This window comes from Oncorhynchus mykiss, chromosome 27 (genome assembly GCF_013265735.2).
Source record: "Oncorhynchus mykiss isolate Arlee chromosome 27, USDA_OmykA_1.1, whole genome shotgun sequence".
NCBI lineage: Eukaryota > Metazoa > Chordata > Actinopteri > Salmoniformes > Salmonidae > Oncorhynchus > Oncorhynchus mykiss.
The window spans coordinates 13,937,902-13,962,095 of NC_048591.1; the positions used below are offsets into that span (position 1 = coordinate 13,937,902).

General features: G+C 42.2%; 1 protein-coding gene and 1 long non-coding RNA gene across 4 annotated transcripts in view; one reads left to right on the forward strand and one right to left on the reverse strand.

The window, feature by feature from the left end:
* Positions 1-749: 749 nt before the first annotated feature.
* LOC118944762 lies at positions 750-2,666 on the reverse strand. The gene is made up of 3 exons (XR_005040056.1): positions 2,538-2,666; positions 2,220-2,328; positions 750-2,074 (listed from the first exon to the last, which is right to left on the reverse strand). It is a non-coding gene; the product is annotated as an uncharacterized LOC118944762 (long non-coding RNA).
* Positions 2,667-3,286: 620 nt separating this feature from the next.
* The window catches only part of LOC110507608 (E3 ubiquitin-protein ligase TRIP12), a 44,422-nt gene continuing 23,514 nt past the window's right edge, over positions 3,287-24,194 (forward strand). For 2 of the 3 annotated variants that reach the window (XM_021587704.2, XM_021587706.2), the window contains exons 1-12: positions 3,287-3,422; positions 12,328-12,474; positions 12,875-13,000; positions 13,235-14,019; positions 17,332-17,437; positions 19,363-19,505; positions 19,875-19,958; positions 20,084-20,179; positions 20,790-20,941; positions 21,035-21,070; positions 21,292-21,387; positions 21,632-21,724. In XM_021587704.2, the coding sequence (XP_021443379.1) occupies positions 12,377-12,474; positions 12,875-13,000; positions 13,235-14,019; positions 17,332-17,437; positions 19,363-19,505; positions 19,875-19,958; positions 20,084-20,179; positions 20,790-20,941; positions 21,035-21,070; positions 21,292-21,387; positions 21,632-21,724 (1,815 nt within the window). In that variant the 5' untranslated portion in view covers positions 3,287-3,422; positions 12,328-12,376. The remainder of the gene's footprint in view (positions 3,423-12,327; positions 12,475-12,874; positions 13,001-13,234; positions 14,020-17,331; positions 17,438-19,362; positions 19,506-19,874; positions 19,959-20,083; positions 20,180-20,789; positions 20,942-21,034; positions 21,071-21,291; positions 21,388-21,631; positions 21,725-24,194) is intronic. The other variant, XM_021587705.2, reaches the window with a different exon arrangement.

Below are 24,194 nucleotides of genomic sequence, written 5' to 3' on the forward strand. Positions count from 1 at the left end.
TACAACTTAAAGACACGTTTTTAAACAACAATACATGCATTAAAAACTATCTCCATCGTGTCCTTTGTAATGTTGCAATGTAAAGACAGATAAAACAATTTTTTATAAACATGTTCTGTTTTACATGACTCTCCTCTTATAATGTAAAGGGTGCGTATGAGTTAGTTTATTTAAACAAATTAAGTGGGGTTATGTGGCCTATCTTTCTGATTATACTACTAAAATGTTTGCTCTTAAAAAAAATCCCCTTTCACCAAACTTCCCTTGCACTTGGAGGATTCACACATTTTTCTCTGATACATGCGCTAAATAAGCCTATCTTCGATTACCTTCAAACTCATGCCAGTGTGGTTACAGTTCAACAGCAGGATTAAGTTTGTCTGACTGATAGCAGTTGTTTTGCACACGTCACCTTTGTTTTACTTGATCCACATCCTGAAGTAAGGATGTGTATTTCTCTGCCACTTTGCTCCCTCTGCTGGCTAGTGTTTGTATCAGGTCCCCCCTCCTCACACAGCTCCTTCAGTACAGCTAGTTTTCAGCAGAGGGCGTAGGAACGCTAAATCGATCATCAAACAGGAAACATCTCCAGCATTACGTCTGACCCATGAGCTCATTATAAGTAGCTGAATCTGTTTTAGGCCTACTCTTTATTATAACAGGCATGCACGTAACAATATTTTTAATACAATTTAAAACTCCATACTAATGTGTTCTTACTGTTATTGAGTGTGATAAAGATTGGACACTTTACCAAGTATCTAATTTCAACTGAAGAGCACAACCCACAGTCACACCCAGAGAGTATAATAAACACCTCAACAATTCCATTGCAACATGCATTCATTCAGTAATAGTATGGCTTTACTTGTAAACAGTGCATATAACATACTGGATTAGAACTCAAATGCAATAACAAAAATCAAGACTAAATAATTTAATGTTATTTGTTCGAAGGAAGCCTACAGCATTTGGCACTTTTTATTTTTGCAGAGAGAATAAACAAGCTCTGAAATACACATTCACAACATAAATCAATCAATAGTGCATTTTAAACACAGAGACACAACACACCATTCAAATGCATAAATAACTCATTGTGCTAATGGCAGAGAAAGTTATATTTCCTCAAATCTTTATTATGAGATGAGTAACACTGTCTTGTTTAAGTGTCTAGCTACCTCCATGTACATACTGCTGGTTCTCTTTGGTGTTGAAGGCAAAGAATATCTTCCTCCAGCCAGTGGCATTGGCTAGGGCCTCCATGTCAGGCGTGAGTTTATCACAGTGACCCCTCACAGTCTGTTCCCAGAACTCTGGAGAGTTGCAGAGCTGGGATATCCCATTCCGTATTGAAATACAACACACACAGACAGACAGGCAGACAAACACTAGCTCATTAACTAAACCCAGATCATATTTTCCTGGCCATGTTATAGCCTAACTAGAGCCCTGAGGTTTTCCTTGTCCGTTCACATGGTCAGTAAAAACTCAGGGCCCTTAATGAAAGAATGTGCATATGAAAGTAAAATGTGCTTTTGTAAACTATTTGGGTGCACAATATGGACTGGTTTCCTGGACACATTAAGACTAGTCCTGGATTTAAAAGCAAGCAATGTCAATGGGCGGCAGGTAGCATAGTGGTTAGAGCGTTGAACTTGTAACCAAAAGGTTGCAAGAACGAATCCTGAGCTGACAAGGTAAAAATCTGTTGTTCTGCCACTGTTCCTAGGACATCATTGAAAATAAGAATTTGTTCTTAACTGACTTGCCTAGTTAAATAAAGGGTAAAAAAATATATTTCAAAAATGGAAATTCTCTTATTATGAATCTTTTCCCAGGAGTAGATTTCATTTTCATCTGAGAAACCTGTCCTTTGGGTTTGTAAAGCCCAGGCTCACCTTGTGGAACCTCTTTGTGGTCTGTGCCAGCAGTGCAACGTCCTTCAGTTCCAAGAAGGCCAGGATTTGGAGCAGTAAGTCATTGGGCAGGCACTCCAGGTAATCAAAGTTCCCATGGCACAGTGCTTGGGTGCACTGTCAAATCTGCTGGCCAAACACCACACCTACCTGTTCTAGAGAAGGAGTAGTACATACCTACTCAGGGCAGTGCACTTTTCAAGACACCAACAGAACCACGTGTATCTACACAAAAACCAATACAGTAGCTGATGTAGGCTTAAAGAGTTTCATGGCAGAGACTTGTAATGGAAACCTTACGCTGCATGCAGGAATCATGCAAATGGTCATCGTGGGTCTTCTTATTTTCTCCAGGTGCAGCACCCTTGAATTCAATCCGCAAAGAAATCTTCCACGATCTCCATATCACCTGAAGAGAAATTAAAAAATAAATAGGCCCGTTATACAACTCAGTTCTCTCCAATCATCAGAGCCTTGTAGTTAATCTATGTTCAAAGCATGTTGAAACAGAAAAGTTACTTGCAGAAAGAAATGTCAGATACATAAGGTTGATATGTAGCATTTAAAAGTACAATCATGTCAATGGAGAGCAACACTACCAAATACAGTATTGTGTACCATGGCTGCTGTCTTGATGTGTAGCCTTTCTCCACAGGAACAGTCCAGCATTGTGCTGATAAAGTTGATCTGTTTTTAACTCTCAGCAATCCCAAGATACATATCAAATGGGTGATAAAATATAATCATGTCAATGGAGAGCAACACTACCAAATACAGTATTGTGTACCATGGCTGCTGTCTTGATGTGTAGCCTTTCTCCACAGGAACAGTCCAGCATTGTGCTGATAAAGTTGATCTGTTTTTAACTCTCAGCAATCCCAAGATACATATCAAATGGGTGATAAAATATAATCATTTACCTCAGTTTAAGTGACAGTAAGCTGAACAATATATATTGTAGGAGGGGGCCCCTGGCCATTTATTTCAAACAATTTCTTGCCATGTAAAGACGCCATTTTTAGACGCTAAAGAGTTTCTATGACAACGGAGAGAAAACAACAGGGAAATATTTTGTGTGACAATGAAAGCGAATTCTATTCGAAACTGTATATTGAGTGATTGATAATTTAAGTATATAAATAAAAAATGATCAACCCACAATGTCATGTATATTTTCGAGAAAACAGTTGGATTAGGGGGTCACGACCCAGCGGATTAATATTTCGTCGCTATCCTATTGTGAAATATAATTGTACATTTTCTGAACACAACTGTAGACAATAGTAAATACATTCAGTAAATTGTTATTGAATACATGTATTTATTTGGGCAGGTTTGTTTCATTGTCGACTTTATCATCTAAATTGAAAGTAGTTCCGAGCGGAAGAATGGGGCACTTTAGAGCGGAGGTATATTGCAGTTGCAGGTACCTCAGCTGATGTGAAGGCTGAGAGAGTGGAGTTGGTGCACTGTCTGTTACAACTACAACACTGGAACAAATAGGTAATAACATAATATATGTAACGTTCAGTGGCGTCTTATTCAGTAGTTTGGGGGTGGCCTCATTGATAATATTAGACTGAAATACTTGTGAGGAATGGAGTATCCGTCTCGCGAAAAAAAATATGGTTTCCAATTGTCATCTCTCGAATCCTGTTCCTGCTTTCTCTGTGTGATGCAAGCAGCAAAGAAGGTTCAGAGGCCATTTCGTGTTGCAATTTCTCTTCCATAAACATAGGTAGCTAGTAAAACAAAATAAGCTCGCTAACCAAACAATAACTCTTGAATTGGAAATGGCATACGGTTAGCCAGTCGGCGAAACAAACATTTTAGCTAGTTGGTTGGCTACCAGCTAGGTACCTCGCTATATAGCTAACGACGTTAGCAATTGTCTAAGTTAGCGACATTTGTTAGCCGGTTAACACTAACTTTTTAGCTAACTGACCTAACCCGATATTGTTCGGGTTAAGGTCAACATGTAACGTTAGCCGCTTTTTAATATTATGTTAGATACTAACGTTAGCTGGCTACCACCTTGCAACTTGTGTGTAAAAGTTAAGTTATCGTGTTATTGAATATGGCATTCCCCATTTAATAGAGCTAACGTTAGCTAGCTACAGTAATTTATAATGTCAGGCAGGCTAGAAAGTAAGCAGGTAACTAATTTAACATTGCTAACTAGCGGCAAGAAACGTTAGCTTCCCATTTGGCTAGCCATTACTAATCAAGTAAACGCTTGTTCAGCTAGCTACATAGCTAACGTTACTTTTAAACCTTGCGTTTCTTACACGTCGACAGCTGGCAAATTACTGAGGCGATACAATAATTATAAAAACTAGCCAGCGAACTACCGTTAGCTATGTAACTAGATTCTGTTAGCTAGCTAACGTCAGCTAAATACAAAACTTAAATGACCAGATGTTATATTAACGTTAGTTAATGCCGTGTGAATATCGTTGGATGTAGTTTGTCTGACATCCCATTTGAACAACTATTAAATTAACGTAGCTAGCCTGTCCTAACAAGAAAGCTAGTTAACGTTAGCAAGCTTGCTCTGGTGCGAAGTTAATGTTAGTCCTACCGATGTTGCCATTTTCGATGGAAAGATTAGACAATTGTTATTTAGATTTGCTAGCCATTCCCTTTGAGGTGGTTTCCATGCTAAAGTTAACTACATGTTTTTGTGCGGTTGTCTTTAACGTTAGCTGAATGTTTAGGACAACAATCCACCACCTACGCATTTTCATGTCACATAGCTCATCTTACATTCATACATAGCTAGCTAACATGTTATTTGCGGACTTAAATGTATTTTTACATTAATAACCAGACATTTTAGCTAAGTCATACGTTATCGCTTTACAATCTGGAAGGTGCCATACTAGGCTCTTTGTCTATTGGTAGCTAACTTTACTGTCAAATTGAAATTACGGGACTGGGTTTGCTAACCACCTAGCTGGTGCTAACTACGTCAGCATGAAGGCCGCTTTGTTAAACGAGCTTGAAATTAGTGTAGGCTAATAAAAGCCAGTTATAATGACAGCTATTATAGTCATCGAAGTAATTAACTGTCTATTGTATATGACTACAGTGGAACATCGTAAAACACTAATTGTCAGTTGGGACGAATAAATAAAGACAAGGATGGAGTCAGAAGGCCTGGCAAAGATGGCCTTGCGAGTTTGCCAATTGTATTCTTATTTTATGATCAATATCGCAGTTAAATTGGGTCTTAACATGAGTGACGGCATACATCGGGCGTGAAGAACATGTACATGTAGTTTATCAGATTTCAAATGTTAAGACGTGCATCATAATCAACTCACGAAATAAGTCTGATCAAATTCCATCTTTGAGTCCCCTCGACTCTTAACATGAGCATTTACTTAAACTCGCCTGTTTATTGTAGGTGAGCTACTGGAACGTTACATGGTGAAGGCCCTTTACTGTGATGTAGCCTATGATTATTTTTTTACTTAGAATGCAAGGCCTGAAATATTCATTTGTCATAGTGCCATATTTCATTGGATATTGCTCATGTGGATTTGCGTAGGATCTTTAGTGAATCATTGATGGTGATACTTTGCTTAAAGAAATGCATAGCTAATTAATGGAAGCAGAAATGTTGTTTACAAATCAGCATGTTTGTCTACCTACCATCTTACTGTGTTGACTCTAGGGCTGGGAATTGCCACAGACCTCTATGATATTATCATGATACTTAGCTGCTGATACTATATGTAATGTGATTCGATATGTATTGTGATTCCATACTGAGATTTTATTGTGATTTGATGTTCCAGAATATTGCTCACCATACATCTGTCTGCTGCATAGTGATGAGATGCATGAGAGAACAAGTTTTGATCAGTCATGGAAATCAGTGCTGAAAACACATTGGCTCCCTAATTTAAAAAAATATAAAAGGGTAGTTGCGTGAATCAGAACCAGTCTGTATCTGGTGGGACTAACATTTGCCTCAAGCAGTGGAATGTTGTCCCACTCTTCATTGGCTGTGCGAAGTTGTTGGATATATTGGCAGGACCTGAAACATGCTGTCATACACATCATTCCAGAGTATCCCAAATATTTTTATTTATTTATTTCACCTTTATTTAACCAGGTAGGCAAGTTGAGAACAAGTTCTCATTTACAATTGCGACCTGGCCAAGATAAAGCAAAGCAGTTCGACACATACAACAACACAGTTACACATGGAGTAAAACAAACATACAGTCAATAATACAGTAGAAACAAGTCTATATACGATGTGAGCAAATGAGGTGAGATAAGGGAGGTAAAGGCAAAAAAAGGCCATGGTGGCAAAGTAAATACAATATAGCAAGTAGAACACTGAAATGGAAGATTTGCAGTGGAACAATGTGCAAAGTAGAAATAAAAATAATGAGGTGCAAAGGAGCAAAATAAATAGACATGCCCAATGGGTGCCATGTCTGGTGAGTATGCAGGCCATTGAAGAACGGGGACATTTTCAGCTTCCAGGAATTGGGGCCTTGCATTATGCTGAAACATGGGGTGATGGCGGCAGATGAAGGGCACGGTTATGGGCCTCGGGAGCTCGTCACGGTATCTCTGTGCATTAAAATTGCCATCAATAAAATGCAACTGTGTTAGTTGTCCGTAGCTTATGCCTGCCCATACCATAACCCCACCGCCTCTCTGGGGCACTCCGTTCACAATGTTGACATCAGCAAATCGGTTGCCCACACAACACCACCTGCCCGGTACAGTTGAAACCAGTAATAATCCATGAGCACACTTCTCCAGTGTGCCAGTGGCCATCGACGGTGAGCATTTGCCCATGGAAGTTGGTTACAACGCCAAACTGCTGTCAGGTCAAGACCCCGGTGAGGACAACGAGCACACAGATGAGCTTCCCTGAAGGTTTGTGCAGAATTTCTTTAGTTCAAAAGCACAGTTTCATCACCTGTCCGAGTGGCTGGTCTCAGACGGTCCCGCAGATTAAGAAAATGAGTGTGGAGGTCCTGGGCTGGCGTTGTTACACGCGGTATGTGGTTGTGAGGCCTGTTGGACTTAACACCAAATTCTCTAAAATGACGTTGGAGGCTGTTTACGATGGAGGGATGAAAACTGCTCTGGGGGACATTCCTGCAGTCAATAAGCCAATTTAACACTCCTTCAAAATTTGAGATATCAGTGGCATTGTCGTGTGATAAAACTGCACATTTTAGCATTACATTTTTTTTGTCCCAGTACAAGGTGCACCTGTGTAATGATCATGCTGTTTAATCAGCTTCTTGATATGCCACACCTGTCAGGTGGATGGATTATCTTGCTAAAGGAGAAATGCTCATTAACGGGGATGTAAACAAATTGGTGCACAATTTGAGAACTAAGCTTTTTGTGCATATGGAACATTTCTGGGATCTAATTTTTCAGCTTGTGAAAAACACTTTTATATTTTTGTTCAGTGTATATAATATGGAATCTCAAAGTTGCCTGTTGCAGAATCAAATTATATTTTATTTTTGCGTATATTACAGTATGACCTAAATTTGGAAGTGCTTTAATGAATGTCAGCCATAATTTAAGAGTGACTAGTATCTGATTCTTGCATGAAGTTGACCCCCTTTTTTGCACTGTGATTCTCTCTTTCCTTCCAGTTGGGGTTTTTACTCATGGCTGTTAAGTTCCTCTGTAATGCGTTTTGGTGGCAGTAGGCCTAGGTCAAATTGTATTTGTCACATGCGCCGAATACAACACGTGTAGACATTACAGTGAAATGCCTACTTACAAGCCCTTATCCAATGATGCCGTTTTTAAGAAAATTTATTAAGAAAAATACAAATAAATATAACAAATAATTAAAGAGCAGCAGTAAAATAACTAGTGAGGCTTTATACCAGGGGTGCTAGTACAATGTGCGGGGGCACCGGTTAGTCGAGGTAATACGTGCATGTAGGTAGGGGTGAAGTGACTATGTATAGATAATAAACAGAATACCGGGGGGGGGCAGTGCAAATAGTATGGGTTGCCATTTTAGCTGTTCGGGAGTCTTATGGCTTGGAGGTAGAAGCTGTTTAGAAGCCTCTTGGACCTAGACTTAGCGCTATGGTTCCGCTTGCCGTGCAGTAGCAGAGAGAACAGTCTCTGACTAGGGTTTCTGGAGTCTTTGGCAATTTTTAGGGCCTTCCTCTGACACCACCTGGTATAGAGGTCCTGGATGGCAGGAAGCTTGGTCCCAGTGATGTACTGGGCCGTACACACTACCCTCTGTAGTGCCTTGCAGTCGGATGCCGAGCAGTTGTATATCAGGCAGTGATGCAACCAGTGATGCAACCATGCTCTCGGTGGTGCAGCTGTAGAACTTTTTGAGGATCTGAGGATGCATTGCGTGAATCAAAAAAGGTGAAATAAAATTGGAACCCCCGCTAAGCTGTTAATTTCAGCCTCCCTGGCATTCTCACCTCCACTCTATTAGAAGACAAATGTAAATATCTAGATTTATTTTCAAACTGCAGCGTTTATCTTGTGAAATTGGGTATTTGCTTTTTAGATTTAGCAATTCAATTCAGGGTTGAATCAAGTCTTGTGCAACAGAACAGCACGCTGTTGGTATCTCAATATCAAGGTTGGAGGGAATTATCAATTATCTTACTCATGATTTGTATTCGTGGCCTGTACGATATCACCATTCTCCATCAATATGGCTTGGATATAGACACGGGTTGTTTAGCAACAACCGATTCATGCACAACTTTGGGGTAAAAGATTATTGACATGAGTTATATTTAGTCTCAAAGTGAGAGTAAATTTTAGACATATTTCACGTCTATGCTAATAAGTTAACACGTCAAAACAAGACATGCTATCAAGATTAGTTATGCACCGATATAACATTTTTGGCGGATTCTGATATTTTCCTTGGCAAAAGAGAAAATACAGATTTTTAAGCGTTCTAGTACAGTTGCATAGTTGAAATACACACATGGATGCAGCGGTCTAAGGCACTGCATCTCAATGCAAGAGGTGTCACTACAGTCCCTGGTTCGAATCCAGACGGTATCACATTTGGCTGTGATTGGAGTCCCATAGGGCGGCGCACAAGTGGTCTGGGGTAGGCTGTCATTGTAAATAACAATTTTTTTCTTAACTGACTTGCCTAGTTAAATGAAAGTTACACACACAAGTTATTTTGTTGGTATTTACGTATGTCCCCATTACCAGTAAAACAATCAAAACCTATTTCTTTCACTTGCTTGCTGTGCTGTTTCGTTGTTCAGTCGTTTCATTCTCACCCAGGATTTCTATAGAATGCCGTTTAGGTCTTTGTTTGTCAAAGATACACTTTTGATGTGTCAAATAAGCCGGTTGACCCATCAGGACCTGAATGACTGCACGTCACAATTTAACACACGTTTTAAAAAATGTAGTTATTACACTATCACTCATATTTCATATGTCACAGCGTTTCATCAGTACTTATGCTATGATGCTGGTTGTCTCGGGCACCTAAAGTGCTGGTCATAAAAATTAAAAGGCTAGCTAGCTCATGGATGCAAACTGTTCTTCCCCAAAAACGTAGCAAAACATCTGTTTCAGTAGCTGTAATTAGCTAACTATATAGCTAGGTGTAATAATCTAAAATAACTAGGGATGCACGATATATCGGAATAGGCCGATATTAGCTAAAAATGCCAGCATCGGTATTGGCCCGATGTCTAGTTTAACGGCGATGTTAAAAACCAATGTCTATGCAACAGTGCATACCTATGTAACGTAGGTACATGGCGTAATAACGCCACGTGCAACACATTATTCATAACCTAGCCCACAATGTCTGCTGTGTGGCTTGAGCAGTCAAAAATTCGAGCAGCCGTTAAAGAGTCTCACTGAAAATGTCTTGCAACTCAGGCGAAATCCATTAACGCCAGGATAAAACAATGACCAGTAGAAACTGCAGTCATTTTCATTATTCTTAGCAATGATTTAGGAATCTTGTGCGTAGCCACTTGTTCGCCTATTGAAATTGAACTTTAATTCATGAAAATAAATAGCTAGCCAGCTACTTAACCCTGTTGCCCAAAGCTAATGTTATAAGCAGCCAGGTAGCTTCAATTGGCTAGTAAGGCTCGAGCAGGTTGTTGGGAAGCTAGCCACAATAAGGATTAGGCAGAGTAGTGGAATTTGCGGTTTGCCTTCAAAATTATTGGCATAATTCTACTATTTGTATTCATTTACATCATTGTCAATGACATACTTTAATTTTGATGTAAATTAATACAAATAGTAGAATTATGGCACTTTTATTTTGAAGGCTAACCGCAAAGTCTACTATTGTGGCTAATCCTTAATGTGGCTAGTTTCACAGATGTGTCCGTCCACCATTAATTAAATAAGAACTGTTATAAATTTGGGTTATTAGTTATTTTCGCTAGCTAGCTATATAGCTACTGAAACAGATTGTCGTTTTGCTATGTTTTTGGGGAAGAACGTAGATTATTTTTTTTGTGACCAGAACTGTAGGTGCGTGAGAACTCTACCGGCATCATGGCTGAATCGTTGTGATGTGAAATACGAGTGATAGTTATTACACTGTGCAAAATTGATGAACGTGTTAAATTGTGACGTGCAGTCATATTCAGGTCCTGATTGGTCAACAAGCTTATTTGACACTCAAAGACCCAAATGGCATTCCATAACATGAGAAATCCTGGTTGAGAATGAAACGACTGAACAACAAAACTGCACAGCAAGTAAGTGAAATAAATGTCTTGATTGTTTTACTGGTAATGGGGGTATATGTAAATAACAACAAAATTACTTTTGCGTGTGTTGTGTGTGTTAGAGGTCGACCAATTTAATCGGAATGGCCGATCAATTGGGGCCGATTTCAAGTTTTCATAACAAACGGAAATCGGTATTTTTGGACACAATTTAAAAAAAAAAAAAAAAACATTTTTTTACACCTTTATTTAATCTTAATTTAACTAGGCATGTCAGTTAAGAACACATTCTTATTTTCGATGAAGGCCTAGGAACGGTGGGTTAACTGCCTCGTTCAGGGGCAGAACGACAGATTTTCACATTGTCAGCTTGGGGGATCCAATCTTGCAATCTTACAGTTAACAAGTCCAACGCAATAACGACCGTTGCACTCCACAAGGAGACTGTCTATGCCTGTTACGCGAATGCAGAAGCCAAGGTAAGTTGCTAGCTAGCATTAAACTTATAAAAAACAATCAATCAAATTCACTAGTTAACTACACATGGTTGATGATATTACTAGATATTATCTAGAGTGTCATGCATTGCTTATAATCTGACTGAGCATACAAGTATCTGACTGAGCGATGGTAGGGACAAGCAGGCGCGTAAGCATTCATTCAAACAGCACTTTCGTGCGTTTTGCCAGCAGCTCTTCACAATGCTTCAAGCTTGCGCTGTTTATGACTCCAAGCCAATCAACTCCCAAGATTAGGCTGGTGTAACCAATGTGAAATGGCTAGCTAGTTAGCAGGGTGTGCGCTAATAGCATTTCAAACGTCACTCGCTCTGAGACTTGGTGTAGTTGTTCCCCTTGCTCTGCATGGGTAACGGCTGCTTCGAGGGTGTCTGTTGTCGATGTGTTCCTGGTTCGAGCCCAGGTAGGAGCAAGGAGAGGGATGGAAGCTATACTGTTACACTGGCAATACTAAAGTGCCTATAAGACCATCCAATAGTCAAAGGGATATGAAATACAAATCGTATAGAGAAATAGTCCTATAATTCCGATAACTACAACCTAAAACTTCTTACCTGGGAATATTGAAGACTCATGTTAAAAGGAACCACAAGCTTTCATATGTTCTCATGTTCTGAGCAAAGAACTTAAACATTAGCTTTCTTATTTGGCATATATTGCACTTTTACTTTCTTCTCCAACACTTTGTTTTTGGCCAAAATTGTCATGGGTCCATCACTGCTTTTAAATCTATATGCTTCTTTGTTTTAATTTAGTGTACAGTTATTTTGGGCCTGTTGTCATTGTCTCATTGGATCAATCTGTCATCTATCTTTGGTCTGATCAGATTTAGAGGTGTATGTCTCCGTGTGATGTTTGGCTGAGGCTCATTGATCTTGCATACTGCCCTTTACTGCCTTCAAACAAATGGTAATGTGAGTAATGATTGTTTTGTTAGGCAGGGGCTTGTATCAGGTGTACATTTTTGTGATTCATTTACCAGGGCTGTGTTTACACAGGCATCCCAATTCATGTGATCATTTAGTGGGGTTTATGGAATACTTTGAGTAAAATGGCAGCATTGACATCAATAGCCAACACATCTGTCCATTGGATTTTACTTTGTTTGGGATCATGGTAATCGCAAGGGCACCCTGATGTCTCACCCATGATCTGATCTTTACTCTCTTCTCCTCGGCCTAGTGAATGGTAGTGTCTAGAAAGGGTATGTCCCTTCAGGAGAGAGGTGCCAATGTCCAACCGGCCTAATTCCAATCCAGGGGGGTCACTGCGCCGTTCACAGAGGAACACTGCTGCGGCCCAGCCACAAGACCATACAGTCGCAGGAAGGTAAGTCATCGTTGTCGACCCCCCCGCCCCCCCCCCCTCCCAGAACATCTATATCTGTGTTCTCACATGTTTGTGTGTTTGTTTTGGTGTGCTTATTTCTTGAAGTCTGTCTGTTTGAACAAGTAAGGGAATGCTTGACGTTCATTCTAATGTATTACAAATGTCTTAAGCCTTTCCAATGTGTTGAGTTAAAGGAAAAAGCATTATTTGGTGTCTTGTGTATTAATCTTCAGGTATATTTAGATTGTTTTTGCATGGTGTTCTCCAGAAGAATTCCTTGGAGCAGTACAGGATGGGTGAACAATGATGTGGGAATGACTTAATCAAGTCTTCTAATAATGATATGGAGTGATTTACACAAAATCTACACTCACTTGCTCTTTAATTCCCCACCTTACAGGTTGCAGTCAGAGCAGGTAAAACATAAAGCAAATTCCCCTCCTGAAAGTAGAAGATCTAAATCTAAGGCTTCCAAAACTGCACCCAGCTCAGCCTCTGGCCAGTCCAGAGGGCACAGCTCAAGAAGGTACCCCTCCTCTCTCCTTCGCACTCACTGTGTGTTTGTGGGGTCTGCTTTTGACAGACTATTGCGCTTAGATAAAAATGTAACTAACTATTGTTTTTCAATCTATAGCGCCATTGGCTATTTACTGTAGGCCTAAATTAACTGAATGGAAGCGTTGTACTTAATCACTTTCCAGTTTGGACACTGTGCTAAGAGGTTCTCTTTTTCTCCTGTCCTCCACCGCCCTGGGAGTAGCAGTCTGTCACTGTCTGTGGCTTCATTTGTGCTGCAAGGCAACCCAGAGGCCGCAGGTACATCAGAGCGAGAGCCAACAGGACACCAACCCAAGACTGAAGGCACCACCCGAGGGTTGAAGAGAAATTCTGCACCTGACCTTAACACCTACACCCCCACCCCAGCCAAGAAGTCCAAATCCAACCCCCCACCCAGAGACCATACCACTGAGGCCAAGAAAGGCACAGCCAAATCCTCCAAGAAGAGACCCTTGGCTCCAGAGCTGCCTACAGGCCGTGGCCAGAGCAAGAAGAGCGGGGCCTCTGGGGCTTCACCGAATCTTAAACGGAAGAAGGCTGACTCCCTCCCCTGTCTGAGCAGCACTGCTGGGTCGCTCCCCAACCGTACCGACGGCAGATTTGCAAAACCCACCAAGCTGGCGTCGAAGTCGGCCGCCTCAGCCAAAGCTGGGTGTAGCACGGTGACTGACTCCTCCTCTTCTGCCTCCACCTCTTCCTCCTCCTCCACAGGCACCAACAGTGCCACCGCCACACAGGGTGCCAGGCTCAAGCAGGGCAAAGACCAGAACAAGGCACGTCGTTCCCGCTCCGCCTCCAGCCCCTCTCCACGCCGAAGCACCCGTGACAAGGAGCAGGCCAAAGCCGCCGTCTCGTCCAAGTTTGAGTGGGCGGCCCGCTTCAGTCCCAAGGTCAACCTGCCAAAGCCCAAACTGTCCCTACCCAGCTCCTCCAAGACAGAGACCGCCTCCAAACCTGGACCCTCAGGACTACAAGCCAAACTAGCAAGTGAGTTTGTCCTGCCCTCTCCTCGTACCTGTGTGTACCGTGTCACATTTCCCTTCAACCAAGGGGGAGTTGGGTTTGGGGTGCTCATATTTGTGATGGTGGTGAGCCAGCCAGGGTCCAAGGGTTTGCTTCCTTCAGGTTCGAAGGTTGTAAGGCAGTGTGAGCAGCAGTCTTTGGAGGGTCGTTGTGGTGCTCTGGTAGAGGTCACACTCCGGGATTAAATGTCACAGGACCCTTGTTGCGGCTTCGCAATTGGCCTGGTGTCGTCCGGTTTAGGGGAGGGTTTGGCCAGGGTGGGCTTTACTTGGCTCATCTCGCTCTAGCAACTCTTTTTGGCAGGCTGACCTCAGTCGTCAGTTGAACGGTGTTTCCTCCAATACATTGGTGCGGCTGGCTACCGGGTTAGGTAGGTGGGTGTTAAGAAGTGTAGTTTGGCGGGTTGTATTTCGGATGACTCATGACTTGACCTTCGCCTCCCGAGCCCGTTGGGCAGTTGCAGCGATGAAATGAGATCGAAATTGGGGAGAAATTGTGCCTTAAAGATCTGCAAATACCTGGCTTGACTGTTTCAGGTTTCAGTACCAGGCCAGCCTCCAACTGTTAATGTAAATAATCTGTCTGGTGGCTCTACTGTAGCCAGTTGGACTGTGGCGCAAATGGATATTTGTAAAGGACAGACTGATTTACTACAGCCTCTCAGGTGTTAGGTAGGTGGTAAGGGCTCGCTAACGTGCTTGGAGACATTACATTTTTGCTGTCAGATCAGACACAATCAGCCCTGAGGTTAGAGGTCACAACACAGCGATGCATTATGGTAATTGTAGTGTAAGGTGAAGGTCAGACTGTGGCTGTAGTTTGTTTTGAAGAAGAGTGACTGCATGGCTCAATGTTCAGACTCGTACTGTTTTGAGTTTAAAGCTCCTAGGTGGGTTAGGGGGGAGCTGTCACAAATGTAGTGCATGCGGGTGAGTGGAAGATGATCAGTGTGTTCTGGTTTGGGGTAGGGGATTCCAAGATGGTAACTGAGGCTGGGCACGCTGCCACAGGGCCCAGCTCCAAACATGTGACCTAGACCGGCCCACCCTGCCTGACGGCCGGCCAACTAGCAGGCATCATGTTTTCACTGGGGGGGGGGGGGAGCGGTGCGAGTGATTCACCCACTTTTATTAAGGGGGGAGGGGCACATTTTGTCACTTGTAGTGCACACTGTCACACACACACACATCTTCTCAGTCTGTCCTCTCTGCTGCTATAATGGTGAGTAAGCCAGATTGCATGGTGGGTGCGCGGTGTGGCTGTGATGGCACGCAACAGGCTTCCTGCTGTAGCAACAACACATTGCCATTTTGATTATTCTGTTGGTTAACTGGTGTTACTGGGGGACATGACTGAGGTGTGTGGTTGCGTTTGTGGCTACTTGAAAAGGTCAGTCGGTGTCATATTTTTGCATTCTGTTGGGACCCTCAGGTTTAGCATGAAGGTTGTTCTGTACTAATGAGAGATGGGCTATTTATACTCTCACCCAGTGTCGGTGGTACTGTGCTCTCGACTGAGAAGAACACCAGAGCTCTCAGTGTGTGACTGTCCTCCCTTACTGTTATGAGTGACTGGTGCCGACCCCCTCTGAACCAGTCCTTGCTATGCTTTTGACCGTTATGTCACATGTCAACCACTAACTACTCCTGTACTTGTCAGTTAAAAAGGGTTGGGGTAAAAAAATAAAAACTTTAAGGAGTAAACTGAAATTCCAGTTTTTCTACTGGAAAAACACCCCTTATCACTGCTGAAACGGATTGGGTGAAATATCTTAAGCCACCGTTTGGTTAGTAATGGTTGTAGACTAAACCAACATTGTATAAAGTGGCATCTCTGCATAGCTCAATCATTTGCGTTACATACACAGTGGGGCTAAAAAGTAATTAGTCAGCCACCAATTGTGCAAGTACTCCCACTTAAAAAGACGAGAGGCCTGTAATTTTCATCATAGGTACACTTCAACTATGACAGACAAAATGAGAGAAAAAATCCAGAAAATCACATTGTAGGATTTTTAATGAATATATTTGCAAATATGGTGTAAAATAAGTATTTGTTCAATAACAAAAGTTTACCTCAATACTTTGTTATATACCCTTTGTTGGCAATGAGAGGTCAAATGTTTCTGTAAGTCTTCAAGGTTTTCACACTGGTATTTTGGCCCATTCCTCCATGCAGATCTCCTCTAGAGCAGTGATGTTTTGGGGCTGTTGCTGGGCAACACGGACTCCCTCCAAAGATTTTCTATGGGGTTGAGATCTGGAGACTGGCTAGGCCACTCCAGGACCTTGAAATGCTTCTTACGAAGCCACTCCTTCATTGCCCGGGCGGTGTGTTTGGGATCATTGTGATGCTGCAAGACCCAGCCACGTTTCATCTTCAATGCCCTTGCTGATGGAAGGAGGTTTTCACAGGATTTGAGGATTTGGATTTGAGTCCCTGGCGGCGTAGTGTGTTACTGATGGTAGGCTTTGTTACTTTGGTCCCAGCTCTCTGCAGGTCATTCACAAGGTCCCCCCCCGTGTGGTTCTGGGATTTTTGCTCACCGTTCTTGTGATCATTTTGACCCCACGGTGTGAGATCTTGCATGGAGCCCCAGATCGAGGGAGGTTATCAGTGGTCTTGTATGTCTTCCATTTCCTAATAATTGCTCCCACAGTTGATTTCTTCAAACCAAGCTGCTTACCTATTGCAGATTCAGTCTTCCCAGCCTGGTGCAGGTCTACAATTTTGTTTCTGGTGTCCTTTGACAGCTCTTTGGTCTTGGCCATAGTGGAGTGTGACTATTTGAGGTTGTGGACAGGTGTCTTTTATACTGATAACAAGTTCAAACAGGTGCCATTAGTACATGTAACGAGTGGAGGACAGAGGAGCCTCTTAAAGAAGAAGTTACAGGTCTGCGAGAGCCAGAAATCTTGCTTGTTTGTAGGTGACCAAATACTTATTTTCCACCATAATTTGCAAATAAATTCATTAAAAATCCTACACTGTGATTTTCTGAAGAAAAAAAATCTCTGTCATAGTTGTCTGTCATAGTTGAAGTGTACCTATGATGAAAATTACAGGCGTCTCATCTTTTTAAGTGGGAGAACTTTCACAATTGGTGGCTGACTAAATACTTTTTTGCCCCACTGTAATTGCTCTTAAGTGATGGAAATGGATAAACTGGTTATCATGATAGTAAACCACTAGAAATGTGTTATATTGTTCTATCACTGTGGTTTTTCCTGTCTTTTGCCTTGACTGTTTACTCATTGACTCCTCGTGTCTCATTAGGTTTGAGGAAGTCCACTAAGAAGCGCAGCGAGTCTCCTCCAGCAGAGCTCCCCAGCTTTCGGCGGAGCACACGCCAGAAGACCACGGGCTCCTGCGCCAGCACCAGGTACTACAGCCTCACACTGCTCGGTCATCTCTCTACTTCTCCAGTCTAAAGCCCCAAGTCAATTGTAGTCTGCTGTATTTCGGTGTGTACAAAAAGTATTAAACTATACATCCAATATTTTATGGAAGTGGGTGGCTTCCTTGGCAATACCTAATGAAATTGTCCCTGAGAAGTTGATATTTCAGTGCATTCAAAAGTGTTGTCAGCCATAACATGTTTTAAGGGGAAAATCCACTCTAAACCAAATTGACAGGATGTGTCATGTTCTATGAGTTGGTAAAATAACTATTTTCACCATGATTTAACTTCTAAGTTGACAGTGTGGAATCAGGAAATCGTCTTGTGAAGCATCATCATAAAGTTCTTGTCACTGGAGATGGGGAATAACACTCACATTTCATAAGCCTTTTAAAATAATTACCTGCACTCCAGATGACCAAATCAGTCAATAGATGGTATAGGCATCAATCTGTCTGTCGTCGTGACGACGTATATATTTCGCTTAGATGTGTTCAAACTAAACAGTTGACCAAATGATTCAACTCAGTTTCCCAATGCCGCAGGACAGGGTTTGGGGACATTGCCCTGTATTGGGTGCTGTCTTTCGGATGGAATGTTAAATGGGTTTCTTAACTCTCTGGTCACTAAAGATCCTGTGGCACTTATCTTAAGGGTGTTAACCCCTGTGTCCTGGATAAATTCCATGGCCACTTAATCATCCCCAGCTTCCAATTGGCTCATTCCTCTCCCTTGTTACTATTCCCCAGGTCATTGCTGTAAATGAGAATGTGTTCTCAGTCAATTTACCTGATAAAAATAAGGGTTGAAAAAATCTGCAATGAACGTTTCTCCTCCCTTCTTGCCCTGGGTTATGTCTGTGGGAAAGCAGAGATTCTGTAAATAGATCTATGGAACTTGACCAAAACAATGGAAACTCCCCCATGGGGGAAAGATTCAGAATCCCTTATTGTGCCTACTTTTAGGCTATTTGTGTATTTCACACAATGTTGCGGGTAACATCCGAGTATAATACTTGAGTGGATGTCAACCCCAATATATGTTAACATCACCAATCAACTGCATCACACTTAAAACATCACCTACCAATCGCTAAGGCTAGCTATGCTACCAGCTTATACAAATAGGAGTTAGCATTTAGCAGACATTTTTCCAAACCCGAAAAGGACTAAATATATCCATATCGGATTATAGTAACCACATTTGTGAGGCCGTTAACTCCTAAATCATCAATATCCACTGTTGGATCTTTTTTTCTTTTTTTTTGAATGGCTGCCAAGTACTCATCCTTGCTCTTGCCCCAGCGTTCCATGAACCTCTTTACCACATGTATGGGCTGTTGCCATAGCAAGGTCAGAACCCCCCTCAGACGATCTGCAGGTTGAACATGGTTGTAGACTCCTGCAGTTTGTCGATTTTACAGCTGGCTAGCTACTTCACATGCTAATATTGTTTTTGTCATTATCTGTAGCTATATTTGCTAGCCAGCTACCTAGCCCCCCCCCCCCCCCCCCTCCGTGTGAGAGTGCCGTGTGTTATGGTCGATTTGAGCTGCAACAGATTTCGACATGTTGCTAACAACCTTATTATGACAAAAAAAAGGTTTTATTTAACACTGAATTAGTGGTTTTAGTTGAATTATTCCTTTCAATTAACTGTCCAGTGTTTCCTGGTTTCTAAAATATGACCTAATAGTTTTCACTCATTTTATGAACGCGCTTCTTGTCGGTACCTGCACATGTCTGCTCACAGGTGTGTGTGTGAACAGATGTTCACATTGCGAAACACAAGTGTAAGTTAGTGATACCTTATGACCAGGAATGTCAGTTGTGTGCTGCCATGTTTGATTGTGGGCTTTGTGGTCTAGTTTGTGTAGTCACTCAGTCCCACTATGCCCCCCTCCCCAGTCGGCGAGGCTCAGGCCTGGGCAAGCGCGGGGCAGCCGAAGCTCGCCGACAAGAGAAGATGGCTGACTCGGACAACAACCAGGATGGGGCCAACTCCTCGGCTGCCCGCACTGATGAGGCCCCGCAGGGGGCTTCGGGTACAGGTACCTACTGCGACTAGGGCACAGAGTTTTCCCTTCTCAGCTCAAATGGTCAAGGACAAACTCGGTGTACCATTATAGGTGTAGCACTACCTGCTTGTGGTAGCAGAGATTCTCTCCCCTTGACCCTTAGTGGATAAAAACATTTGCACTATCCCACAAATGTCTGGTATGTGTTTGTTCTAAACGCATAGGAGCCAGCTAAAGCTTGATGTAGCCTCTGCTTGTTGTGTGTGTACACTAAAAGATCGTTGACTGTTTTCCTAGGCCTGCCTAGGTGTGTATGATCCTTACTTGAACTCTTTGTTTGATACATTTGTTGTAATTTTGATGAGGACAATGGTGATTTAATTGCCCCTTAATTTTCTCCAGCTTCTAGCTCAGTGGCCGGAGCTGTAGGGATGACCACATCCGGTGAGAGTGAGTCCGATGACTCTGAAATGGGCAGACTCCAAGGTATGACGATCACAGCTTTCCTTAGATACAGGTGCCAATGTTCCTGTCTAAGAGTTCCCTGTCAGCCCTTGTTGGTGTTGCGGAATCTTTGGTTGTTGTCTAACCTAGCTGTTTTCTCCCCACAGCCCTGCTGGAGGCCAGGGGTCTACCCCCACACCTCTTTGGGCCCCTGGGACCCCGCATGTCCCAGCTGTTTCACAGAACTATAGGCAGTGGAGCCAGTGAGTGCTACACCATCTTGTCTGTGTCCAGAATCCATTTAATTACCACTTCTTTTTTATTTCTTAAAAAATAAACTTTTATTTAACTAGGCAAGTCAGTTTAGAATATTCTTATATACAATTACGGCCTAGCCCGGCCAAACCCTCCCCTGACCCGGACAACACTGAGCCAATTGTGCACGCTGGTTGTGATACAGCCCGGGATCGAACCAGGGTCTTTAGTGAAGCTTCTAGCACTGAGATGCAGTACCTTAAACCGCAGCGCCACTCGGGGAGCCCCGAGTGAGCAGGATGTTTCCATTCTCCCTCAGGGGAGGCATGTTGAGTTCACTTATGTCTGTCTTTATTCTTCTAACCTGCTATTCACTCAACTCTAATCCAAGTGTGTGCTGACTGCACTCCTGGCAGGGCCCATATTAAAAATGTTTCTCAGAGGAGTGCTGATCTAGTGTCTGATTCCCCCTCTCCATATAATCTCATTATATGGCGAGGGGCTTAGCTTTTATCTTAAGGGCTAAACTGATCCTTTATCAGCACTCCTACTCTTGTGAATACTGGCCCTGCTGTTTAGTCTCTACTCTGACCTGCTTTATCCCTCCTCTCCTCCCAGGCTCCAAGGCTCAGCAGCTGCTGCAGGGCCTGCAGGCCACCGGCGACGAGTCCCAGCAGCTCCAGGCCGCTATCGAGATGTGCCAGCTGCTAGTGATGGGCAACGAGGAGACACTAGGAGGCTTCCCCGTGAAGAGTGTGGTGCCTGCTCTGGTGAGTCACAAAATGCTTTGTCTGCCTTTAGTCTTAAGTCATTTTACACCGTGACTTGATTTGCTAAGTCCCTTAATCCCCTCTTCTTTACAGATGACATTGTTACAGATGGAGCATAACTTTGACATTGTGAGTATCCTGAGCTTCTATCTTTGGGGGGGGGGCCCAGTGATATTTGTTTTTCACCATGACATTAGGCCTACATTTCGAGGTGCCACACTCTCTCCTGGTTATATTTTGTTGCAAATAATTGTACCTCAGTACAGTGTTTTAACTGTGGTTCCAGCCAACAAGGATTCCTTTGGAGTTATGTTTGTGAAATCTGTATCTTACCCCGTGCCTCTGCTCAGATGAACCACGCCTCCCGTGCTCTCACTTACATGATGGAGGCGCTGCCTCGGTCCTCTGCTGTGGTCGTGGATGCCATCCCCGTCTTCCTGGAGAAGGTAGGATAACCCCCTCTGCTCAGGTTCAGTAGGTACCAAACACACACATTCAAATTTCAGTACTGCCTAGTACGTTTGAAAACATGTCCCAACAATGAATACCTACAGAATGCAACCCAGGTTTTCCTAGCCCATACCTTGTTCTCTTGTCTTCCATTAGTCTTTCTCATGTTCTTGTTCCCTCTTCATTCATATGCAGTCATAAAACGGTGGTGGATATGATAATAGCTCTCTCTGTCTGCAGCTTCAGGTGATTCAGTTCATTGACGTGGCGGAGCAGGCCCTGACTGCCTTGGAGATGTTGTCAAGGCGACACAGCAAAGCCATCCTGCAGGCTGTAAGTGTTGCTCCCTCTGGCTCAGCTCTGCCTCTCTCTCTCATCTCTGCTCCCTACCCAGCTCTCATGTACTCACCTTAAAATAAGTGATGGTGGTGGCTGTATGTTAGATATGTCTCAGGTTTCCCATTAGCCGGAAATAATAGTTGATAAATAAAACTGTTGCCGGCCAAAATGAACGGGAGTAAAAAAAATACCCATCCCGGATCCGGGAGAATTGTCATCAACTGACACTAAGTAGCATAACACAACGGACAAAAAAATCTTACTAGAAAATATTAATATTCATGAAATCACAAGTGAAATATATTCAAACACAGCTTAGCCTTTTGTTAATCACCCTGTCATCTCAGATTTTGAAAATATGCTTTACAGCCAAAGCAAGACAAGCATTTGTGTAAGTTTATCGATAGCCTAGCATAGCATTATGCCTAGCTAGCAGCAGGCAATCTGGTCACAAATCAGAAAAGCAATCAAATTAAATCGTTTACCTTTGAGCTTCGGATGTTTTCACTCCCGAGACTCCCAGTTAGATAGCAAATGTTCCTTTTTTCCTGAAAAATCATTTTTGTAGCCAAAAATAGCTCCGTTAGTTAATGTTTGGCTGAGAAAACAACCGGAAATTGCGGTCACGACAACGCCGAAAAATATTCAAAATTAGCTCCATAATATCGACAGAAACATGGCAAAAGTTGTTTATAATCAATCCTCAAGTTTTTCAAATCTCTATTTGATAATATATCAACCGGGACAGAGCTTTTTTCAGTAAGACCGGGTGGAAAAATGGCTACCTCTGTCTTTTGCGTGAGAAATGCACAAAGAGCCATCAGGTGGACACTGACGCAATGTTGTCGCTCAGGCTCATTTTTCAAAATAAAGCCTGAAACTATGTCTTGTGATACTAGACACATTAAGGAAGCCATAGAAAAAGGAATCTCGTTGATATCCCATTCATTGCTCAATAGGGAAGCATAGGAAGCGACTCTTATTTAGAAACCGCTGCATTCCTGATTGGTTTTTTCTCATTCTTTTGCCTGCAATATCAGTTCTGTTATAGTCTGAGTATCTTTACAGTTTTGGAAACGTTAGTGCTTTCTATCCTAAGCTGTCAATTATATGCATATTCTATTTTCTGGTCCTGAAAAATAGCCCGTTTACTTTGGGAATGTTATTTAAAAAAATAAAATAAAAAGACCCCTAGATTCAACAAGTTAACATAGTTAACCTTTCTAGGGTATGTGGGACGCTCCACCTGGCCAACATCCAGTGAGATTGCAGAGCTCCAAATACAGAAATACACATTATAAAAATTCAGAAAACAAAACATATTTTACACAGGTTTAAAGATGAACTTCTTGTGATTCCAACCACGGTGTCAGATTTAAAAAAATGCTTTATGGCGAAAGCATACCTTACGATTATTTGAGAACATAGCCCAGTAGACAAATCATTACAAACAGTAACCAGCCAAGCAGAAGAGTTACAAAACTCAGAAATAGTGAAAATTAATCCCTTACCTTTGATCTTCATATGGTTGCACTCAGAAGATATTCATTTACTCAATAAATGTTCCCTTTGTTCGATAAAGTCTCATTATATCCAAAAACATCCGTTTTGTTCGGTTTCTTCAGTAATCCACAGGCTCAAACGCAGTCAAAACAGGCAGACAAAAAAATCCAAATTGTATCCGTGAAGTTCATAGAAACATGTCAAACAATGTTTATATTCAATCCTCAGGTTGTTTTTAGCCTAAATGATCTGTAATATTTCAACCGGACAATAACGTTGTCAATATAAAAGGTAAACAAGAAATGCACTCTCTCAGGATTGCGTATGAAAAAGCTCTGTGACACGTCAGGGTCCACTCATTCAGACTGGTCTTACTCCCTCATTTATCAGAATACAAGTCTGAAACAATTTCTAAAGACTGTTGACATCTAGTGGACACATAGGAACTGCAAATGGAGTCCTAAGTCAATGGGTACTGTAATGGCATTGAATAGAAAACTACAAAACCAACAAAAAAAACTACTTCCTGAATGGATTTTTCTCAGGTTTTCGCCTGCTAAATCAGTTCTGTTATACTCACAGACACTGTGTTAACAGTTTTGGAAACTTTAGAGTGTTTTCTATCCAGATCTACCAGTTATATGCATATCATATCTTCTGGGCACGAGTAGCAGGCCGTTTAATTTGGGCATGCTTTTCATCCAAAATTCAGAATGCTGCCCTCTACCCTAGAAAAGTTAAGAACAAATTATTTACAATGACGGTCCCCGTCCAAACCATGCCTTAACACGGACGTCGCCAATTGTACGCCACCTTATGGGAGTAATAAAAAAAATCCCATTGCAAAATAATAGGGATGCACGATATAGCATTAAGCATATTGGAATCGGACGATATTAAAAATGCCGTCATCGGCCTGATGTCTAGTACAACACCTGTGCAAAACCGATGAGATGAACGG